This window comes from Phasianus colchicus, chromosome 3, assembly GCF_987193195.1.
Source record: "Phasianus colchicus chromosome 3, bPhaCol1.hap1.1, whole genome shotgun sequence".
Lineage (NCBI taxonomy): Eukaryota > Metazoa > Chordata > Aves > Galliformes > Phasianidae > Phasianus > Phasianus colchicus.
This window is the reverse complement of record NC_143438.1, coordinates 61286176-61306775: the sequence shown is the minus strand read 5'-3', so window position 1 is coordinate 61306775 and position 20600 is coordinate 61286176. Positions and strand designations below refer to the sequence as shown.

The 20600-nt window shown below is 40.2% G+C and overlaps 2 protein-coding genes and 1 non-coding gene across 19 annotated transcripts in view; 1 reads left to right on the top strand and 2 right to left on the bottom strand.

Annotated features, from left to right (window-relative positions):
* Positions 1-415: 415 nt before the first annotated feature.
* Positions 416-5514, top strand: LOC116236288 (uncharacterized). Of its 3 annotated transcripts, XR_016465200.1 has the most exons (6): positions 416-771; positions 1822-2040; positions 2177-2219; positions 3024-3112; positions 3644-4998; positions 5080-5514. It is a non-coding gene; the product is annotated as an uncharacterized LOC116236288 (transcript). The 3 variants fall into 3 exon arrangements; XR_016465198.1 differs by lacking the exon at positions 2177-2219; XR_016465199.1 differs by having other exon boundaries at positions 1822-2219.
* Positions 4893-16647, bottom strand: MCMDC2 (minichromosome maintenance domain containing 2). Of its 9 annotated transcripts, none has more exons than XM_090137657.1 (16): positions 15338-16647; positions 14784-14986; positions 13902-14046; positions 13688-13818; positions 13533-13592; positions 12993-13188; positions 12240-12389; positions 11844-11951; positions 10486-10614; positions 9735-9966; positions 8416-8621; positions 7792-7958; positions 7283-7459; positions 6185-6327; positions 5650-5759; positions 4893-5144 (listed from the first exon to the last, which is right to left on the bottom strand). In XM_090137657.1, the coding sequence occupies exons 3-16, from the start codon at positions 13999-14001 to the stop codon at positions 4978-4980; spliced, it is 2076 nt and encodes a 691-aa protein (XP_089993783.1). In that variant the 5' UTR covers positions 14002-14046; positions 14784-14986; positions 15338-16647; the 3' UTR covers positions 4893-4977. The 9 variants fall into 9 exon arrangements, with proteins under 9 accessions (XP_089993783.1, XP_089993784.1, XP_089993778.1 ...); XM_090137658.1 differs by having other exon boundaries at positions 15412-16647; XM_090137652.1 differs by having other exon boundaries at positions 14893-14986; positions 15582-16647.
* An 88-nt stretch (positions 16648-16735) lies between these two features.
* SGK3 (serum/glucocorticoid regulated kinase family member 3) overlaps positions 16736-20600 on the bottom strand; it is a 57854-nt gene continuing 53989 nt past the window's right edge. For all 7 annotated transcript variants that reach the window (XM_031604880.2, XM_090137663.1, XM_031604878.2 and 4 more), the window contains 3 exons: positions 20193-20348; positions 18916-19005; positions 16736-18126 (listed from right to left, as the gene is read on the bottom strand). In XM_031604880.2, the coding sequence (XP_031460740.1) occupies positions 17956-18126; positions 18916-19005; positions 20193-20348 (417 nt within the window). In that variant the 3' untranslated portion in view covers positions 16736-17955. The remainder of the gene's footprint in view (positions 18127-18915; positions 19006-20192; positions 20349-20600) is intronic.

Genomic DNA, 20600 nt, shown 5'->3' with positions numbered 1-20600 from the left:
CCACTGCGAGGCTCTGGGAAGTAAGCACGTAAAACAGCAGGGACGCACGTGTGAACAGCACGGCCGGCCCAGAGATGGCAGAGGTCGGCCGGCACGGGGGAACTGACCTTTAGAGGCCCCTGCCAACCGTACGGCTCTAAGCTGCGTCCGCACGCTGCTACCGAAGGGAGCGGTTTGTCACAGGCTGTAGGACGCGGCGCGCTCCCCCTCAGCACCGCTCCGCTCAGAGACGCGGAACGCCCTCCTCCTGCACAGCCACAGCCGCTGCGAGCCGCTCCCGCTCTTCCAACCCCCCGCGCCAGAGCCCAGAGCCGCGCCTGCACGCACCCCGACCTCCCGCCGACCCACCGTCACCACAGCGCGACAGCGACGCCACGTTTTGCGCGTGCGCAGATCCGCCGGAGGTGCCCGCAGGCCCGCGCGCCTTTCCCGCCCCGCCCCGCGGCGCGCGCTCTATTTAAGGCTAGCACGCGGCCACGTCCCCCCTTTCCCGAGGCGGCGCCGTGCGGAGCCGCGTCCTGCAGAGCGGCGGCAGCGATGGGCTTTACGGACGGGCCTGGTTGTGCGGGGCGTGGGTCGGTGGTGCTGCAGCGGCTGCGCCGGAGGAGCCGCTCTCAGTTCCGTGAGGCCTGGGGGCGCGCCGCTCCTGAGGGCGGGCTGCCGGCTGGCCCCGTGCTGTGCGGCGGCCACGGGGTACGGCGCCGGTCCCGGGTGGTTGCAGAGGGATGTGGCCTTGCAGCTCCACGTCAGTCTCAGCGCTTGATGCTTTAAGTAAGAGAGTTGTTTCTAGTTTTTTGTTTGTTTGTTTGTTTTTTTCTTTAAGGCATTATGTCGCCAGCAGGTTAATTTGGGGAGTGCAGTCCTGGCAGTTAAATGAATCCGATCTCTAAACTGAAAATTATTAATTATTTAATACTATATAAATATCTATATATAATTAAATAATATTAAATATTAATTAATTGCTGGCTGCGTTTAATAAACTTAAAGCATCACTTGAGGGATGAGCGGTGTTATCAGCCTTTGCTTTGCTCACCAGAGGCGGCTGATGGCTGTCGGCGGCCTCGCCTCGGTGCTGGGCGGTGCAGCGCAGGCTGATGCCTGCTGGCCAGGGGAGGATTCTGGCAGTGCAGTGTGACCTGTGAGCTTACAGTGGATCTAATTGGGGTACTGACCTCACGGGCTGCTCATCAGGCCTCTGAAGTAGTGACAGATGAGGCACCTGAAGAGACTTGGTTTTGCTGATAAGCCATTTTGATTAGCAAGTGCATGTCCTCATTGTGAAGATAAATTACCGTTCTTCCCCAGTTTGGCTGGTGCTGCACTGTGACCCCGAGCGTGTCCTTTGTGCACAGCAGGCACGGATCCCAAAGGGTCGGGGTGGTCCCAGGTGTGTCAATGGGAGTGCTCTGCCAGGGCCATAGCGCAGGGGCTGACCTCGAGTTCAGCTTGTAGAGAAACCCATCAGTCAGTGCTGCAGGGCACAGCCCACAAAGGGCTTAGAGGCTGCCTTATTTACTGTGCTGGGCTGGGATGCTCCTCTCCCTGGTGGTGGTTGTTCATTAGGAGCAGCCTAATCCTACAGTCAGTCATTCTTCATTCTGGAACTCTTCTGTTGGTGGAACATAATCTTTTTAACCTTAATTTTGACAGATGCCCTCTGCTTTACTCCCCAGGTCATGGTAAAGCCAACAATACTCTCATTTGATATTTTTTTTACTGGCTTGCTTTCCCCAGGGAAATGCTGTTGTGTTTTGCTAGAGGCCCAATAGTAGAATGCTTGGGAGAATAAAACCTTTTTTCTTCTCTGTCTCGTTTTAGGCAACAAAAGCAATTAGAAGATGAGTTGGTTTCTTCAGGAATCTTCAGGCTCTGTGCTGTTAGCTTGCAAGCAGGAAGATGTCACATGAATTCTGACAGGAGAAAGTATCTCTCACTGTTCTTAGCAGTAAGGAAATCATCCAGAGCTATCTCCTGAAATCTAGATCCAAACTTCTGCAGCTGTTAAAGGCTTGTAAATTGTCTTATTGATGGAACAAGGTATACAATCATCTGCACGAAGGGTTAAGTCTTAAACTGTCCTAGACAGTATTCCTCAGCACAGACCAGTTAATACATTTTGAATTATTGACTTCCTACTACAAAGCTTTTTACTTACAATTTGTCTATTACTCAGCTCAGTTTGCCTTAACACATACTACTGCCATGAATATTGGAAGGTGAGGCTTTATCCATTTTTAAATTAACAACCATAGCCCTTAAAATTTGGCCTTTTGTTCTTTCAACTTGAACTCCGTGAGAGTAGAGAGCTAGCTGAGGCTAAAATTCTAAAGGGTATTATACCAGTTATAAAGCCTTTGCAACTGTTTTGTTGTAGGGTGACAGTATTAATTTAAGAATCATGAAGGAATCAGAAATGAGAGACTTGAGAACACTGGAGAATTCAGTTTTTAACTGGATTAATACTTTTGTGAAGGATTAACCAGATGTTAGCTGGAAGTAAAAGGCTGAAGCAAAGAACATGTACTCAAATCACTATCGCTGCTGGTACTTAACCACATCAGTCTGTCAGAATATAGTCAGAGTGGACAGAGAATAGTGGCAGTGAACTTCACCTCTGGGGAAAAAAAAAAAAAAAAACAACACTTGGCACCTGAGACTTGAATGCATCAGCAGAGACCAATGTTGTTGTACCCTAAAAGAGCTTTCCTCTTGTTTCTGACTGTACCAAATTTGTTCTGTGCTTAATGGTTGAAAACACCGTTCTCCTTTGATTTCTAGAAGCACATTTCTGGAGGCCAACCTAATAAATCCCTTTGCACTTGGTACCTGGGAAAAATAGCTCCAGTCTTAGGGCGGGTGGGAACCTGTCTGCTGGCATTGTGATGATGACTCTTTGCCGTTTACCCAACTGATTTTTGTGATGAGTAACACTGTATCTGATGTGCCAGCTCATCAGTAGGTGGCAAATCAAACTGGAAGAATCTTTTATTTCTGATTTGATTTATTCTAATCTTTCAAAGATGTTATCAGATGACTTTCTCCGCTGACTTCAAGCTGTGTATAGCCAACAGAAGACTGTTGATTTCCAGAAGTATGGGCCTTTAAGAAGGTAAAGAAAGTTGTTGTTCTGCTGTGATGCTACAATGCTGAGGCTCCAGTAAGCTGTTAGCTGGCTGGAGAGCTGTGCTAGCCACATCTGCTGCTGCTGCATGCTGTGCCAGCTTACACTGGCTGAAGATGTAGCCTGTTACTTAAGGATGCTTTTAGACTGCTGCCTGACTTTGCAGTTCTTACTTGTGATCTTTCTACAAGAATTAAAATTTTTGCTTAAAGCATCACATAGATAAAGCTGGGGAGAGGAAAGAGTAAAATGTTAAGCTCTTTTTGATAAATATTGTTCTTCTAAGGATATGTATTCCTTAATATGGCTTAAACAGAATTCTTGTCAGAATTATTTCTATTGCAAAAATAGCTGTACTGGCATAATGATGATATCTTTGCCGTTTACCCATCTGACTGGTTGTTGATGTGTATCTTTGAATCTGAAATGCCAGTACAGTTAGTAACTTTGTATAATTTCATATGAGATTAAGCTTATAGAAAAGTGACTAAATTTAAAATGCTTTGGCTTTTTTTCCAGGCTGAGAACAGTGTGAAACATGGATTTCTAATGCACTTGGAAATGCTTTGCTGGCCCTCCTGCTTCTCAGAAGCGCTGCTTGATTTGATTTGTGCTCTGGGTGAAGTCCTGTGACTTTTAATACCATGCTGAAAGGAAGAAGTTGAGTAAGATGGAGTTAGAGTTTAGATGAAAATGTGAATAATAAGTTCAAGTGAGAGTGGACTGAGAAGTAGCCTTCAGACACTGTTGAACTTGGTATGAATAGTTAAGTGCAGTCAAAATTTGATTACAGGGTTAAAACACAGGAAAACTTGGGTTCTTGCATAAATTAGTGTTTATAATAATGTTGGAAACTGTTCTGCTCATTTTCAGTGCAGTGTTTGTATAAATAAAATCCTGGATTTATATTTCCGATGGCTGTAGTGTTTTGTTAAGGCTGTGTAAATGGTAGCACCATGATCTTGCTGCATGACCTGTGCAGAAAAGTCACAGCAGACCCTCAGTATTTGTTCAGTTTATCCATCTTTGAGTAGAAGTCTGTACATTGTTCTGCTGCATTTAATGTGGACATCTGATGTGAAACTTGCCCAGTGTTGTGCCTACAACTACATCATTGCTAGGAGGAGAAAGTAAGAAAAGTCCTTATTTGGAGGAGCATATCCACTGTATCAGTCTTTACATTCATTTTTGCAATGAGGCAGTTAGACTGGCACTCCTTGAGCTGCTTCCTCCCTGGTGGGCCTACCAATAATTCTTTTTGCTTTCCTGTCTCCAGTGTCCTTATCTAAGCTTTATGTCAGATTGCAGGAGCATACCTGCATCCTGTGCTGATATGATGGTGCTATAATGTAAAACTGAGACATAAAGCAAGAAGCAGTTTGGTGATATAAATCTTAAAATTTATAGTACTATAAATTCATGTTATTCATGTACACGAATAACTAAAGTTGTCTTACATCAGTACTGTTCTTTGTAGTGTATTTAAACTATTCCTTGCTGGATAATGCATTTAAAAAGAAGAAACAGCAAAAAGTACAGGTCATAGTTGAAATGAAATACAATATTCTGCATTCTTGGTTTAAATGTTAGTTACCTTATTAAAACTTGTCTCTGTTCATCCAGTTAAATGATAGTGGTAGCTGGGAATAGAAGTTCAGGTTCTGGCTTTATTCTGAAGCCGTATCCTTCCAGAATAGAAACATCACTTCTGCCTTTCTTCAGTGTTGCCAGGAAACTTCAATTAAATCCTATCCGCTATGCTTTATTTCTTTGCAAAATAGCACTGAAAACAGTTGTCTATTTCTCTGCAGTCCCAGAAAGCTGAAGTAGGAGCCTCAGACTCACAGCAGAGTTCATTCTTCATTACTGCTAATGTAAGTCCCTGGGCTATATGCACTAATAAATTGGAGCAGTTGATGGTGGCACTGCAGTAGGTAAATATCTCTCTGTTGCAGGCTGCTTTCATCACTGAGGTCAAATGGAAATACTGCATTTGGTTCTATGCACAATGCTGACTTACCTAAGCAAAGAAGAAATCAGTTCAGATCTTAGGAGGCTTGGCAACCTTTGGCCAGTATTTTTAAGGAGTGGAAAGGAAAAAAAATATGCTGTTGTGTAGATTACTTAGTAATTCATTTTGTAAGTTAGTGCTTCTGTATTACATTGTGATTCTGTCACTGCCAAATTTGTGTGTGAATAAATGTGACACGATAAAGAAAACATTTCTTTAGGGAAAGAATTCTGTCTGGTTTAACCTGGACTGATGCTAAAGCAGCAGAGGAGTGATGTCTTCAATGTGCTATCATAAGGATAGAGGCTTGGTGCTGTTTGGGGCCTCTGTATGTACAGCACTGAGGCTCACCACTTGAAAGTCAACTGAAAGACTTCCTTCTGATCTCAGCTCTCAACAGCAGAAGCTTTCACTTGAAATGAAGTACCTCTGTTATTGCAGTTGACTTGAGATAAACTTTTTTCAAACTGACAAAACATGAAAACAATATACCTGAGACTAAAGACTGCCTTACCATGTTTTAGGGTAAGAGATGACTCAAACAACAGGATGGCAATCAATGCGTCTTCCTCAAGGACTTTCCTCCTCAAACTTAGTTTAGTATGAGCTTTGGATAGTGAAATCCTAAGAGATGAATGTAAGCATATAAGAAATAGTTGAAAAAATTGCAGAAATGAAGACATTGCATATTTCTCTGTTGGGAGCACTTCTGTAAATCAAGAGGTAACACTGCACTTCTTGCTTTAAAAAAAAAAGCTTTATGTAAGAGAAAACTATGAAAATGTAAACTCTATTATTATTTTTCTGGACAGCTTTAATGAAAAAAAGATTGAAGAAACATTAAGTCTAAGAAAGTTCTTTAAATAGTGTATTTTTCAAAACCAATCCTATAATATGGTATTTATTAATGTTAAGATACTCTTTATGCTTGAACTTATCCAAACTTAAACAATGTCTAGATTTTTACTAATAAATAAATACTAATAAATTGAGCTGGTTAGCAGTTTCTATTGGAAACTGAGATGTGTTGCAATGAGCATTGGACATACAGGATTTTTAGTGCAGATGCTGATAATGTTGATCCATGTGAAGAATCTCTCCTCACTCTACGACTTGCAAGATAGTAGCCCTGAATGAGGTTTTCTGCTTCAGAACTCAGTTGGACATGAAGATTCTTTGCGAACAAAATAAACTAGAGAGAAGGTAGAAATTTTAAACCTTTAACTGGAAAATAAATAATATACATTTTTTCACACCTTTTAACATACTGGCATAATAATAGAGGTAGAACAGTGTATTTCACCATCAATTTTTGTAAAAAAGCTTGTTACTGTTCAGCTATGTGTAAGAGTAGATTTTAGATACTGGGCTGAATTACCTGTTATAGAATTACAGGGATTGGAAGGAAGATGAACCTGCTAAAGCGGGTTCCCTATAGCAAGTTAATCGTATTAGAAATACTGACAGTTTCTTTACAATGAAAGACTAACTTTTTGTAGAATCACAGAATGGCTTGGGATGGAAGGGTCCTCAAGGATCATGAAGCTCCAACCCCCTGCCTCAACCAGGGCCTCCAGCCTCCAGCTCTAATACTAGTCCAGTACTAACTGGTGTAGTATTTCACACTAAGTTTTATGACTGACTATAAATTATTCTTGTTAAAAGCAAGTATTAGAGGGCTGTTCTCATAGAAATGTTGACCCAGTATGCTTTTCAGAAGGTAGGTGATGCTGAATTTATTATGCCGATTCTCAGAGAACTGAAGCGAAGTCTCCTGATGATCCTCTTTGTGCTGGTGGGAATACGGCAGGGGGCAGAGGTAAATTTTTTAAAGTAATCTGTCAGAGTATCAGGACAGAAACCACCTGATTCCAGGAACAGTATGATATTTAGGAGGAAGTTTTTCACACAGAGGTGATGACGCACTGGAACAGGTTGCTCAAGGAGGTTGTGGATGCCCACCCCTGGAGGCAGTCGAGGCCAGGCTGGATGTGGCTCTGGGCAGCCTGGTCTGCTGGTTGGCGACCCTGCACATAGCAGGGGGATTGAAACTAGATGATCATTGTGGTGCTTTTCAACCCAGGCCATTCTATGATATGATTCTGTATGATTCCAAAATTGCTAAATTATTAGATAATATTTACTACCTCTTCATAATCCTGTGTTCTGAACTGCTGTGAGACTCTGTACAGCATGGCTTCAGGATTAATGGCTTTTTGCAAGACATGATGCACTACAGGAAAAGACAGCTGACTCGAAGGAAAGTCATTGTATATCAACAGCCCAAAAACATCTAAAAGATTAGGTGGAATCAAACTCAAGTCCTAAGGAGAAGAAAAAGAATTATTTTTGGATTTTGACTATTAGAAGCACTGCAATTTTTTCAGTCTGTAATATTCAGTATCCATATGCTGAATGGTGCAAGAGTAGCTAATGAGTTATCTATAATTCAAGCAATGTAATTGTGTTACATAGTTGTTGTCAAAAGCTATTGTGAATAAAATAAATGGCATTTGCTTCGGGGAAAGCTAGCTCATTTTAGAAGATACTTGATATAAAGTCACTTAAGCTGTAGCTTTCTGAGAAATACAAGCTTGTTTTCATTATTTCCCAAGCTGAAATAACAATAACCAGAAATAATTGTCAGTTGCTTTACCATCTGCCCAATTAAAAAGCTGTCCCTTGCTGTATGTTTCCTTGGGGAAGAACCCACATCTACATAAGACCAGAAGTTGGTCTGAACTGAAATAGTCACTTGTTGGTCAGCCTCTTCTCCATACTTCTTCCCAGGAATGAACAGTGTTGTCATCCTGCTCTCTAGGACTAGGAGAGGACAAAATACGTCAATTATATGATTGATGTAGTTCAACTATAAATTCTAGTTCTAAGCACACTAGCTGAAAAGAGTCATTACTGTATTTCACTGAATTTGTCTTGATTAAGTTTTGGCACTTTCATACCACCAGTTTTGAGGACTGAGTGTTTGAGTGCCTAAACCCTTCAAAGGCTAGATCACAAATCCTGTGAGCCTGATGAATACACTTCTCATTCCACCTAATAGTAATGCAATTGCCAATAAATTGATCCCTGTGGTGGAGCCTATACAGCAAATGAAAGCTTATAGGATTTTGCCATTTTTGACCTCATTTCTTTCAGACTTGTTAAAAATAGCTGATATTTTCCAAGCATTTGAGGGCCATAAGCTGAGGAACAGACCTAGCTTTGGTGTTATATGTTTGTTTCATTTTGTCCCCTCATTTGTTAGTAGATATGAAATTACCAGATTGCAGGAGTTCAAGTTTATCCTTTTTGTATGAAGATAAGTCTCCTATGTAACAGATACCACCCTGAGCCAGCAGAGCACTGCAAGCTTGAATACTAGCACTTCCAGTTCCATGTTTATCTTTGGACACAGAAGGAAAGATGTCACTAGAGGATGGGTGTCGTATGCCACGAGGCAGGAGACATAGGCTGTAATTCAGAAGCCTAGAGGATTAAATAATTGTCAGTCGTAAGCTGTCAAAACATTGCTCAGTTTTTTAAATTAACACTGTTCTTCACACTGGGTAGTAATAGTTAGGTATATCAAGATCTACCCATAAACAACAACAAATTTAAACCACTGTCAAGACTAAATGTGGAAAGTACACTTCAATACAAATGCAGAAATCCAAACCCCAGGAGGACTGTATTTCTGATGGTTTTAACATGAGGCAAATCATGGCTTGTAACAGAAGTAATACCTAGGAAATCAAAGAAGTCTCCTAACGTAACCCCATACCATTAATGCCTATTCCTGTTCTAGAGGAAGGCAGAGGATTCATAATTCTCTTGGCCATCTGGGGAAAAAAGAGGAGGATGGTAACTTCTAGGCTGCAGCCATCTGGGTTACCATCCCCAGTTCTTTTTGAGAAAGGAGAGTGCTGAATTTTTTTTCACTCCCCTGCACTATATTCCTTGGCACACAGTCACACACTGCTTGGTTCCACAGTCAAAGGCTCCTTATGATTTTACTTATGATTTTAAGATGTTAGAGCATGATTTCTTCTCATATTAAGAAAAGCCATAAAATCATTGATTAAAATAGTAAGTATTGGTAAATTGACTGTTACACTGATACCAATATGTAGGTAATGTCTACTTAGACAGTTAATGATAACAATATTATTTGCATAGCATAGCACCATGTAAACTCTGAAGTAACTCTGCCCCAGGCATGCCAGGACATAACTGAAAATTAAGGTAGCTTGGAAGCTAGTGATGGAAAGGCTTAATGTGACACAAGATTTGAAAAGCAGAGAACTTCACTTTCACAATCACCAGCTTTTGAGGCAACCTTAGTTTTGATTTTAGAAAAAGGTTTAGTTTGACCTTTGCTAAACAGTGCCGGTCTTAAAAGCTTACTGAGATCATTATAAGACTGGTAGGGGTATTTATTAGCAGTAATCCTATATACATCACTTGAAATAGAGATGTTTCATGGTTATTTTTTAGCAAGTCAGAACCCCGTACATTCCTTTTAAGCCTCATCTCTTGCTTTTCATGTAGGACCAATCCTATTATCTTAAAAAAATAAAAAGAGTTAAGGAATCTCTTTACCTATCAGTTATTAGAGTGTCACTTGTCACAATCAGTAGATCGAGGTAATCTGCATTTTCTATTTCACACGTCTGTACTAGACTCAGTAATATTGCTAATTTAAGAGTATTGTAAGTGCCTGGTGGAACAACTTGAGAAGCAAAGATATTGGCAAGCGTGGCTGTAAATCTCCAGCATGAACTTGAGGTCAGTGTGAGTAGATACTTAAAATTTTCACCGATGAAAGAAGGGCCTAAGTAAAACAAAATAGAGATTAACAAGCACTTAACAGAGCCGTGCAGATACACTCAAATATATTGCCATTCGAGTCTTTATACAAAAGCTTACAAAGAACTAAGATATTTATGCATTAAACACAAATTCAGAATGTAAACAGCTGACAGCTATTAATTTTACTACTCTAAGGTCTGCAGACATGATCTACTAAAACCAGTGTGATAAGAGAGGAATAAGAAAATAAAATATCGGGTCAGTTTCACGTATGATTCCCAAGTAGCTTACAAGTGACAAGGGAAGTTGGAAAAGGGAAGCTGAAGACCTGCAGTAAATAATAATGTCACTTCCCAGTGCATGGAAAGAGAAGTGGGGAAGAGATGTTCTCAGCTGACTGACTGAACCCATTTCAGACTGTAAGAGGAAGATCCCACAGTGGTTTTGCAATCCAGGCTTCTAGATAATAAGAAGTTCTCAAGATTTTGCACAAAAAATATTTTTCAAAATTTTAAGTCAATTCTAAATGGAACTTCCTTACCATTTGGTTTACAGAGCTGTACACTACTGACTTCTATACACACTGTAGCTTGTGGGCCATTTTGTACACAAGCTGGAATTCCTATAATCTTGTAGTGGTTTCCTATTGTCATTCTATTGGCCAGTTCATCTGGAAATGAAAAACAAAACGTGGGGGAGACCTGAAGATGTTTCAGCTAATAAAAAAAACTGTTAAAGACACAGTCAGCTTTTCTAAACTGTTTTCATTTTTCACACTCAGTTGCTGAAAACAACAGTTGGATGCCAGGTTTACCATTGTGGAGTAGGATCAAATGAAGCACACCATTCAAAATAAGTAGTGCAAAAAGTAAGGAAGGCATAGTGGGTGAGCAGTAAATTCCTGATAAAGAAAATGAATGATTCACTTAGCTCTGCATTGAAAAGAAAATGGACAGTTGTTTGCAAGTATATTCCAAAGCTTGTGGTTCCACCATTATCAGTTACTGTCCTATAAACATGACAGAAAAAACAAACAAACACAAAAAAAGTGACCATAGTTACAAGGATTTCAAAAAGATACACACACAGCTTTGGGAAGCTCTGTAGTTCTGTGCGCTTTATTCAGAAGTCATGTTTAGTTTTCAGAAGTGAGAGTTGTGTCCAACCAAGTGTGAATCTCAGCCTGTATAAGATCCAGTCGAACTGCTCTGGTCACTGAAGCCAGGGGAATTTCAGTGTGTGCACAATTGACAGCATCACACCAACATAACAATATATGCAGTGCTGCCGTTGTATCTCATGATCTTGGAGCTACTGTCAGTTTTCAAGAAATGAGCTATATGATTCCATAGACGCTGGATATCAGAAAGCGTAGTGTTTTTTGGTTTAGATAAAATTATTGGAAATATGATGATGAATTGCGATTTAGTTGGATATCCACATTAGAAATCATTTAATGTTTCCAGTGGAAAGAAGTGGTAGTAGAAGCCAAAAATCCTGATTGAATCCGGAAACCAGCTAGATTGAGGAAGGATGTCCAAAGCACATGAAATGGGTGCAAAACAGCAGGACAAAAGGAAGTAGAAAGGAGGAAAAAACAAGGTTCAACTAGAACGTAATGCAGCAGAGCTGGCCAGTGGATCTTGCTTAAATGAAGACATAGAAGTGAACACCACAGTTTGGCTATATATTATTCTCTGCAATCATTTGTGCCTGCATTAGGCAGGTGACTACCCAACCCCTCCCCCCGCCCAATTATTTTAGAGAAACAAACTCAATATAAATTATCATGACTTTCATCAGTTTATCCAAAGAAATGAACTAAGAAAAATGCAGGTCATTGTTACAATTCATTTCTAAAGTATTTTTAGCAAATTTTAGAATTGAAACTCAGCATACCTCTCAAGAAAACTGTGAATGTCTGAATCCTAAAATGCGATTTATGGTCGGAATATCCTTTTAAAGCATGAAGAACTTTGGCATCAATCATTTCAACTATCTGTTTATCTTTCAGAATAAAGGCAAGGAAAAGGTTAGTTGTCCTGAAAACCAAGTACTATGCTTTTTTCTCTTTTTTTTTTTCTTTCTCTTCCCTCTAGGAGGCCAGGTTGGATGGGGTTTTGAGCAACCTGGTCTAGAGGGAGGTCCCTGCCTAAAACGGGGTTTGGAATTACATGATCTTAAAGGTCCCTTTCAACCCAACCCATTCTAGGATGACTTCTATCTTTTGGGGCTGTTATCCTCACAGCCATTTTTGTTTATGTACTATGTATCAGAAGTAGGGGAATAACAGACCTAGAAATAAAACTACGCAGTTCCTACCACCAAGTACTCTGAATTTCATATCTTCCTGCAGTGGTGAAGAACACAAACTGCACACAAAGTCATTCCTCACTGTGGCAGATTCTGTAGCTCCGGGCAGATGCACCCTTATGTACCTAAACCCTGAAAAAGAAAAAAAAGAAAAAAAAAAAAGAAAAAAAAAAGTTTAGTAAACATTTAAAATGAGAGCACGGCCTTCATTCTGCATTTCACATTAAGCAAAGAAGTGCTAAAACTAAAAACTGGGCAGAGAAATTCCGAATTCACAAGAGTGTTTCTCGCACATTGGCCGCCAGATGGCGCCGTGCCCCCATCGCACATTCCTCACCACGACTGCAGGGCCTGACTCCCAGCGGCGGAGTGCCCCTATTCTGTGTCGTGCGGGAATGACACCGGACAGATACATTCAGTACATAAGCGCCTTCACAAAGACATGCGCTCATAAAGACTACATAGGAAAATGACTCTCACGATAGGTTTTCAATCTGGTAAATTATCTAAATTATTAAAGAGCTCTTCAGACACTGAACGGGCTGCCCAGGGAGGTGGTGGAGTCACCGTCCCTGGAGGCATTCAAGAAACATTTAGATGTTGAACTGAGGGATGCGGCTGAGTGGGGAAATATTGGTGGCAGGTGGATGGTTGGACTGGATGATCTTGGAAGTCTTTTCCAACCTTGGTTATACTACAGTTCTATGAAATAGTATTAATTTCTTCTACTATTACCTTCAGAGAATGGACAGGTTTCCCCAGTGCAAAGAAATCTTGCTCCTTGGGTGTATTTTGTGACAGTTCCCATTGCAATCACTATTCCTTCAGACATATAAAATCTCTTAGATGTGTAATTAAATGGAAATGCAGAAAGACTGAGAACATAACTCGGTAATGGTGGCAAATGTGTTGGTTTCAGCAGTATGCTTATCTAACAAGAGACACGGTGACATTAATATACTTAATCAATATATTTTCATTTCAAAATGCTGTTTATAAATTCAATGTACTTACATGAAGAAATGCAACATGGTGTATAAATAGCTTTTAGGAGAAAAAAAGTCAGAAACGTATCAAGTGGAAAAACAATTCAATCAGTTATGCCAGGATTCTTGCAATATGTTGAGGTGAGACTTGCACTTATTCTAAGTACAAAGGATAATACAACCAAAGGGAAAATAAAAGCTGAAAAAGTAATACAAAAAATAATCTTTGCTAATACTTCACCAGACTCAAAAGATTTAAGATCTAACTGGGGAAACAATGTAGACTCACTTGGGCCTCCGTCTGTAATTGTTCAATTAACGATAATGTCTTAATAGCTATGAAACATACCTGTAATTGAAAAATAACTTCACTTTAGAAAGGAAAATCTAGTCAAATTGGAAAAGGATTATTTTTGTCAGCCCTGACCAGAACTATAAACTTACTGACTGAAAAATCTCTGCAGCTTTCATGGGCTTATGAAGAATGTAGTTTCCAAGAGTAGCATCCAATTCAGCAACATCAGAAGGGTTTATTGAAATAACGAAACGATATACAGCATAACTTTGTTTTGAGTCTGCAGGAGAAAAATGGTCTTAAAAATAACAGAGGTTTGCTTAACAATACTTACCAATGTTAACAAAATATAGTGAGCAATACCATTGTATTTTTTGCAATCGTGCACAAATTTCTCAAGGCCACCACTTCTGTCAAGGTAAACAAGGATAATTTCCTTCATTTTCTGTATTTCTTTGTGCATCTTCCAAAAAGATCTTTGGACTCTTAATGAGAATTCTGGAATAAGCTGGAAAGAATTAGTTCAGAATTGGCCATGCTACAATAACAATAAAGTTAAATTCCTAAAATGCTCTACTATTCCTCTTATTACTGAATTACTGCACCACCCAATCCCTGACCCATTAAATTAAAGGCAGCATTTAGCTCCTCCTCTCCTTACCTCCCCTGAGTCATTGGAACTAAAGTAAGACATATATATATATAGTAAGACATATATATATGGAGAGAGAGCTATGAAGGCAGTTGTTGAAAACATGAAACTGAGGAATAATTTATTTCTTAAATTACACTTTCCTAGTTTGCTGTCACCTCCTGTAGCATCCATGCAAGGTGCAGATCTTGCAAACATCAGTATGCACAGGTGATCAATTCTTATTCCTGTAGATAAAACTTTCAAGACCACAGAGTTGGTCTAAAAGGTGACCATACTCTTCAGTGTTGTTTTTATTGTTCACATATTTTCAGAGCATTTTCAGAGTAAATCTTAGAACTTCTCTTATGAATTTAGAGGGAGAACTACTAAGGCCAAAACGTGGCGTTTTGTATACACAGATCTGATGTCCCTGTACACTGCAAGGGAGCTGGACTGGATGACCTTTGAAGTCCCTTTCCAACTCTAAGGATTCTTTGATTCTATGATCTTTTAATGGTCACACAGACTTGACTTTATGAATTATCATCTGTCTCTTCTGTAGGTAACCAATATGAAACACCACGTAAACCTTCAAACACAGATGTAGCTACCTGGCATGGGACAAAACAGCATTAAGAGGCTGAAGAGAAAGTAAAGCTCTTCATTTATGAACGATTCATGGCAGGAGGTCACAGAAGTTGGTTTGGAGGACAGACAGACCTGGGAGAGAACAGGGTGCCTGAGGTGCACCTGTATGGCAGCAGCAGAGAACTTCTTGTCAGTTGTATGCTGTGGGCGGGCTGGTAGATGCGTTCTGAAGTGTCACATTTTATGCACAAATTGAAGGAGAATTAACATTAGGATTTATTTTTCAGTTTCTGTAGGATTAATCCCATGCAACTACCGTTCCATCCCTTCAAATCTTTTACAAGAAGAAATTAAAATCCAGCTGAAACCATGGCCTCTCCTTTCCCCCACCGCCCTGAGATCACTGCATCGTGCTCTGTGGCCACAAAGCGGAGACACGAAGCACGGCGAGGACAGCCTCCGCCACGGCTCACGGTGTTCTCCACACGCTGCCGCTCCCTGCGTTTCACACAGCCAAGCGCAGCCTCTCCCACCACAGCCGCACTCCGCTGCCTCACGGCACCGCGCCCAACACCACCTCCACCGCTCCCAGCTGCCTCTTCATCACCACCACCCCTCCTCCTTTCAGCCCGTGGTTTCCCTTCGCCACACCCCAAAGCTTTTGCCGCCTTCGCCGCCCGCTGGCGGGCTCGGGCAGTTCGGTGGCAGCACCGGGCGGCTCCTCAGGAACCCCGCGGCTTCGTGAGGGGAAACGCGGCCCCGCGCGGTCAGTGCTAACGCCCCTCCGTCAGTCACAGATGGCACCTCTCCTTCTCAACTACCTGCCCCAACAGGAAGGGAACACCAGCGCCGTTCCCACGTAGGCTCTCCTGCCTCGCATTTACCGCCATTCGAGATTTTACTTCTCAACTCAGGGTCCTGTGAAGGGCCCGCCCCACTCAACATCTTACTATGAGAAGTATCGCCATGAAATGCAAAGAGATAGAGAACGAGAGCACTGATCTATAGCAGTATGGAAGAGTTTGTTGCTTGAAGTGGGACACAGTCTGTTGCTCTGCCTTTGGCAGTCCTGATCTGCCTGGGGCACTTCACAGCATGGAAGAGAATGGAAGGAATAACGTGAACAGAGTATTTTGAGTGAAAAGGAACACATTCACACTAAAAAGCCATAAGAAAGAAACCCAATAAAGAGGGGAGAGAGGAGAGAGGATAGGAGAGCCCATCCGTAGTCAGGAAGCTAGTTACAGACATATCTGAAAGAGAGGATAAAAAAATGAAGGGGTGCAGTATATACCATACTGCAACAATTTCTGCCTTCCAGCCCATCAGAAAGACACACTTTGCTGCCAAATGATTATAACTGCAATTCATGTAAGTCACTGGCTGTCCTGAACAGCTGTGTAGCTGTTTCCAAACTTCTCAAAACTTCAGTGTGAAAGGATAGGAAATGAGCACAGAGCAACCAGTCCCCTCCCACAAATGACACATTTCCTTTCTTCTTTCCATCCCAATGGGAATTTCTACTTGCTTTACCCAGCGACTCCATCCCACACCTCACACAGCAACTACTCAGCATTACTTAGGCATTATGTGAAAGAATGAAAAAAAGCAAACAATCCTGGTTTAGCTTCCACTTGTCTAATGCTTTGCTGCTGACATCATTACTTTCAAGAATAACTACAATTTTACTGACAGGTTGATAGTTCCCTGGGTCATCCTTTTTACCCTTAAGAAGGCAATGCTACTTTCCTTTTCTTTATCCAGTCACCAAGGACTTCACCTGACCACCATGACTTCTCACATATCATTGAGAGTGGCTCAGTGACTACATCAGCCAGTTCCCTCAGGACTCTGGCTGCTCATCTGTGTCCTATCAGACTTCCCTCAAACCAAAGCTTTCAATTGAATGTATTTATGAATAACAAAACAAAACGAAACCAAACCAGAACAAAAAACCAAATACACCACAGAACAATTAAGAAGGAACAGACAAAAATAAGTTGTTATTTACAGGTGATATACATAATAATACTACTACCTACCATGATAAGCTTTTATGCACTAACTGCAGTTTTTGCATTGTTAGAAGTTTTCCTTACACAGAAGTCGATCAGAATGATCAGTTTCTCCATATATGTGCATGTTATGAGGAATACAATAACTTTTCACATTTCTAAAATTATCAACACAATTTACTTTTTTTTTTCTCCAAATAGCAAGTGAAGATTTAAAAATGGGACACAAAGACAAGTAGCTATGCGTGTTGAAATACAAGAGATTTGGAACATATTAGTGTTTCCAAATACAAATCAATGAGAAAAGTACTCAATGTTTGGTGTGATCCCCTCACCATCCACCACAGGAAGGTTAAAGTAAAACAGCCTTTCAAAGTAGCACTGATTATTGCATATTATATCTTTGGAAAAGCAGAGTTTTAACCAAAAATATTTTTAATGCAGTTGAAATACAGACACATTTATCTCAGGGAGGAAAAAAGGTAGAACTCGTGATCACTAAGGTTACCAAATGGATAGTTAATTTGTTCCATTTTTGCTTTGAGTAATCCTGCATACTTCAAATAATCCAGTTCACAGATGCAGGTACTCCAGCATACACAAAAGTGACAATCTAGTTTTACATACACGATTTTTCCTTCTACGTAAATCCTCCAAGCATCTCAGTCTTAAATTAAATCTTCATTTAAGTGCTGACAGGTTAACAAAGCTCAAACCAATATAACAGGGAAAAAAACATTTAACTTTTTTAAACCAGGAATATACAAAAGATAATTTGCATAGTTACAATTCAAGCACAAAGTCACTGTAAATAGGTACAAAGGCATTTATAAATTTACTAAATAACGCTGCTGCTTGTGCCGGCCTTATCTTAGATATGTACGAATGTAAACCTGAAGGGACTGATGAGAACAGTCAGTGTTTTTGCTTAAAAAAATACGTTAATGTAGAGAATGTTACTTAACGTTCTTTAAAAAATATTTTCTGCAGCAGGAAATAAACAGTTCAAATCCCAAAGAAAGCCATCCAAAATGCCCAAATTCCTCCTATACAGCAGAGAATGTTTGTTCATAGGTTACAAACCTATATACAAAATGAGGCACTAGTTACACTAATTTGGAATGTGTTCAATGTTTGAGTTCATCCCAAGACTTCCAAAACACTGTTGGCTTCTAACTTCCTAGGAAAACATATCTTCAGAAGGTGGTGCGTAAGAAAACCCAACAAATGCATCATCTGCCTCTAGGACACTGGCATTAACAATGCTGTAATCAGAAGAGATGCAAACTGAGTATGGGACCATTTCTTCTGTAAACACCGCATCGAAATTCCCAATATCATCCGGGCCAACCTAGAAAACAAAAGATCATTTGTCATATTAATTCTGTATTTTAAAAATTGTACTATTCTTTCCTATTTAAGTATATAAAGCCTAAGGAAACCCACCACAGCATCCCTGAAAGCAGTTATTAAAAGCTTGTTTTTTCTGGGCTGGAGATCAGGCCAAGAAAACACAACACTTATGATGCAATTATAAGAAATATTTCTTTCTCAATTGACTGTTAGAGAAAAAAAACTGTAATAAAAACCATATAACCACATACAGAGTTATCTTTCTCCCTTTTTCCATGAATAATATAAAACTATATAATAATACTATATAATAACTACTATAATATAAAAAGCAACAACAGTAACTACAATAAGTCACTTTTGCAGTAAGGGACCTATGAACTAAAGCACAGTTAACATTCAGTTACAGAGAGAAGAAACAAGACAGCAAAAGTTTCATCAAGCAGACGTAAACCACTAGCAAGATGAACAGGAATAGGGCTGCAACTAAGGCTTATAAAATAGTCTTCATAATTTGAAAAGTCTTATTTAAATGAGGCTGTAAATTCTTTGGTCTTCAGACACCATAAAAAACTGAGTCCTTCGATGGGAAAAAGCAGAGGAAACAGTGACATGTCCAAGTGAGTTTTAAGTCAAAAAGACAGTATCACTGCTCAGAAGTGTCACTGCTCCAAAGTGCAGTCAGCACTAAGAGGTTCCCATCTGCTCTGATACATGTACATTCTTTCCAAATAGAGGAGCCTGCACAGGCAGAAATTTAGCAACTAGGAACTAAAACAGCACCTACCACGTTAGGATTAAATGGTGGTGGAATCTTCTTCTGTAGAAGGTCAGTCCAGCTGAGAGATTCAAAGAATGGGTGCTTTTGAATTTCAAGCTGCAGTAAATAGAAATTACAGATGTTTCAGAAATCCATCCCATCTTAGAAAATACACAAACAAAACCTAAGGAAGTTCTCCATTTACAGTTTATTTTGCAATAAAAGCTGTAGCTGGCAAAAAGAGAATTAAAATGTGTTAGCCTGCCTCTACAAACTAGTTTCCTTTTAAAACCCTATTTGCTGCTTTTAAGACTTAAAAATCAGTCAGAGGGTGGAGCTCCTCTCCTATGAAGACAGGCTGTTCAGCTTGGAGAAGGCCCTGGAGAGACCTCATTGTGGCCTTCTAGTGTTTGGGGGGAGCTTATTGACAGAAGGGGGAATTGCTTTTTACACTGTCTGATAGTGACAAACCAAAAGGGCATGACTTTGAAATAAAAGAGAGGAGATTAGGTTAGGAGGAAACTTTTACTCAGCGAGCAATGAGGTACTGAAACAGGTTGCCCAGGCAACTTGAGGATGCATCATCTCTTGAGGTGCTCAAGGCCTGGCTGGATGGAGCCCTGGACAGCCTGATCCAGTGCTGGCAACTCTGCCCATGAGATTGGAACTGGATGGTCTTTAATGTCCCTCTGAACCTAAGCCATTCCATGACGAGGTCAACACACTACCTAACATGAAGGCTGTAATCAGCAGACTCACTATTCATGGATGGAAGCACAGTCTTTCTAGATTATTCCTCACTGTACTTTTCTGAAATCATCTGTGCTTCCTAGCAACACCTTTTAGCAAGAAAAATAAAATAAAATTCACGGTTGTATTGGGAAAACATTTACTATGATTTTAAGTCTGAAGAAAAAAAAAAAGCTACTACTTGTACAGTATTATTCTATTCTGTGTTTGAGGAACACTTTTTTATGTAGTCAGTTGAACTGATATTACCAGAAAATTGCCTTTTCTTTTGATTATTTCCTAGATTAACTAACCTTAGCAATTACTATGCCAGGAATTGTTTCCCTACTGACTGGCCTGACACTAATCAAGCTAAAAATATTATATCCCACAACAATTATCCCCTTCCTATTCCAAACATCTTTCAGGACTCAACCACAACTGGTATTTTCAAATAAGAAAAAAAAGAAAAAAACAGGGACAGAAAAGCATTTCCTATCTCCTGCTATTAAACTTGTACGATGCACTCAGATTGTCTCTTTAAATGAAGAAGAGCTTGATAGGATATTACATACAAAATCTTCCCTTGCTCCAAGTCTGCTTTGCCGATCTTTCTCCAAAAGCTCCTCCAGAATAGACCAGGCTGTGAGGCTGATTCCTGGACGCAAGACTAGGGGCTTGTGAAGAATATTCTCATACATCTCAGCAACGTCACGGCAGTAAAAAGGAGGCTAAAAAACCCAAATGTTACATATTAACCCAAAGCTACATCAGCATTTTGTTTCATGTGTATGGACCAACAAACAAATCTGCAAGAAGCAAACTACTAACAGTGAAGGAAGAAATCTTAGACAAGCTAACTTCTAATTCAGTCATTCACACAGCCAGGTCTCCTTGTTTGATATCTTCCCCCTGCTAGCTCTTCTTTCCATAACATGTTCTCACACTCACAGGTAACATAACTACACATGCCACAAAGATTC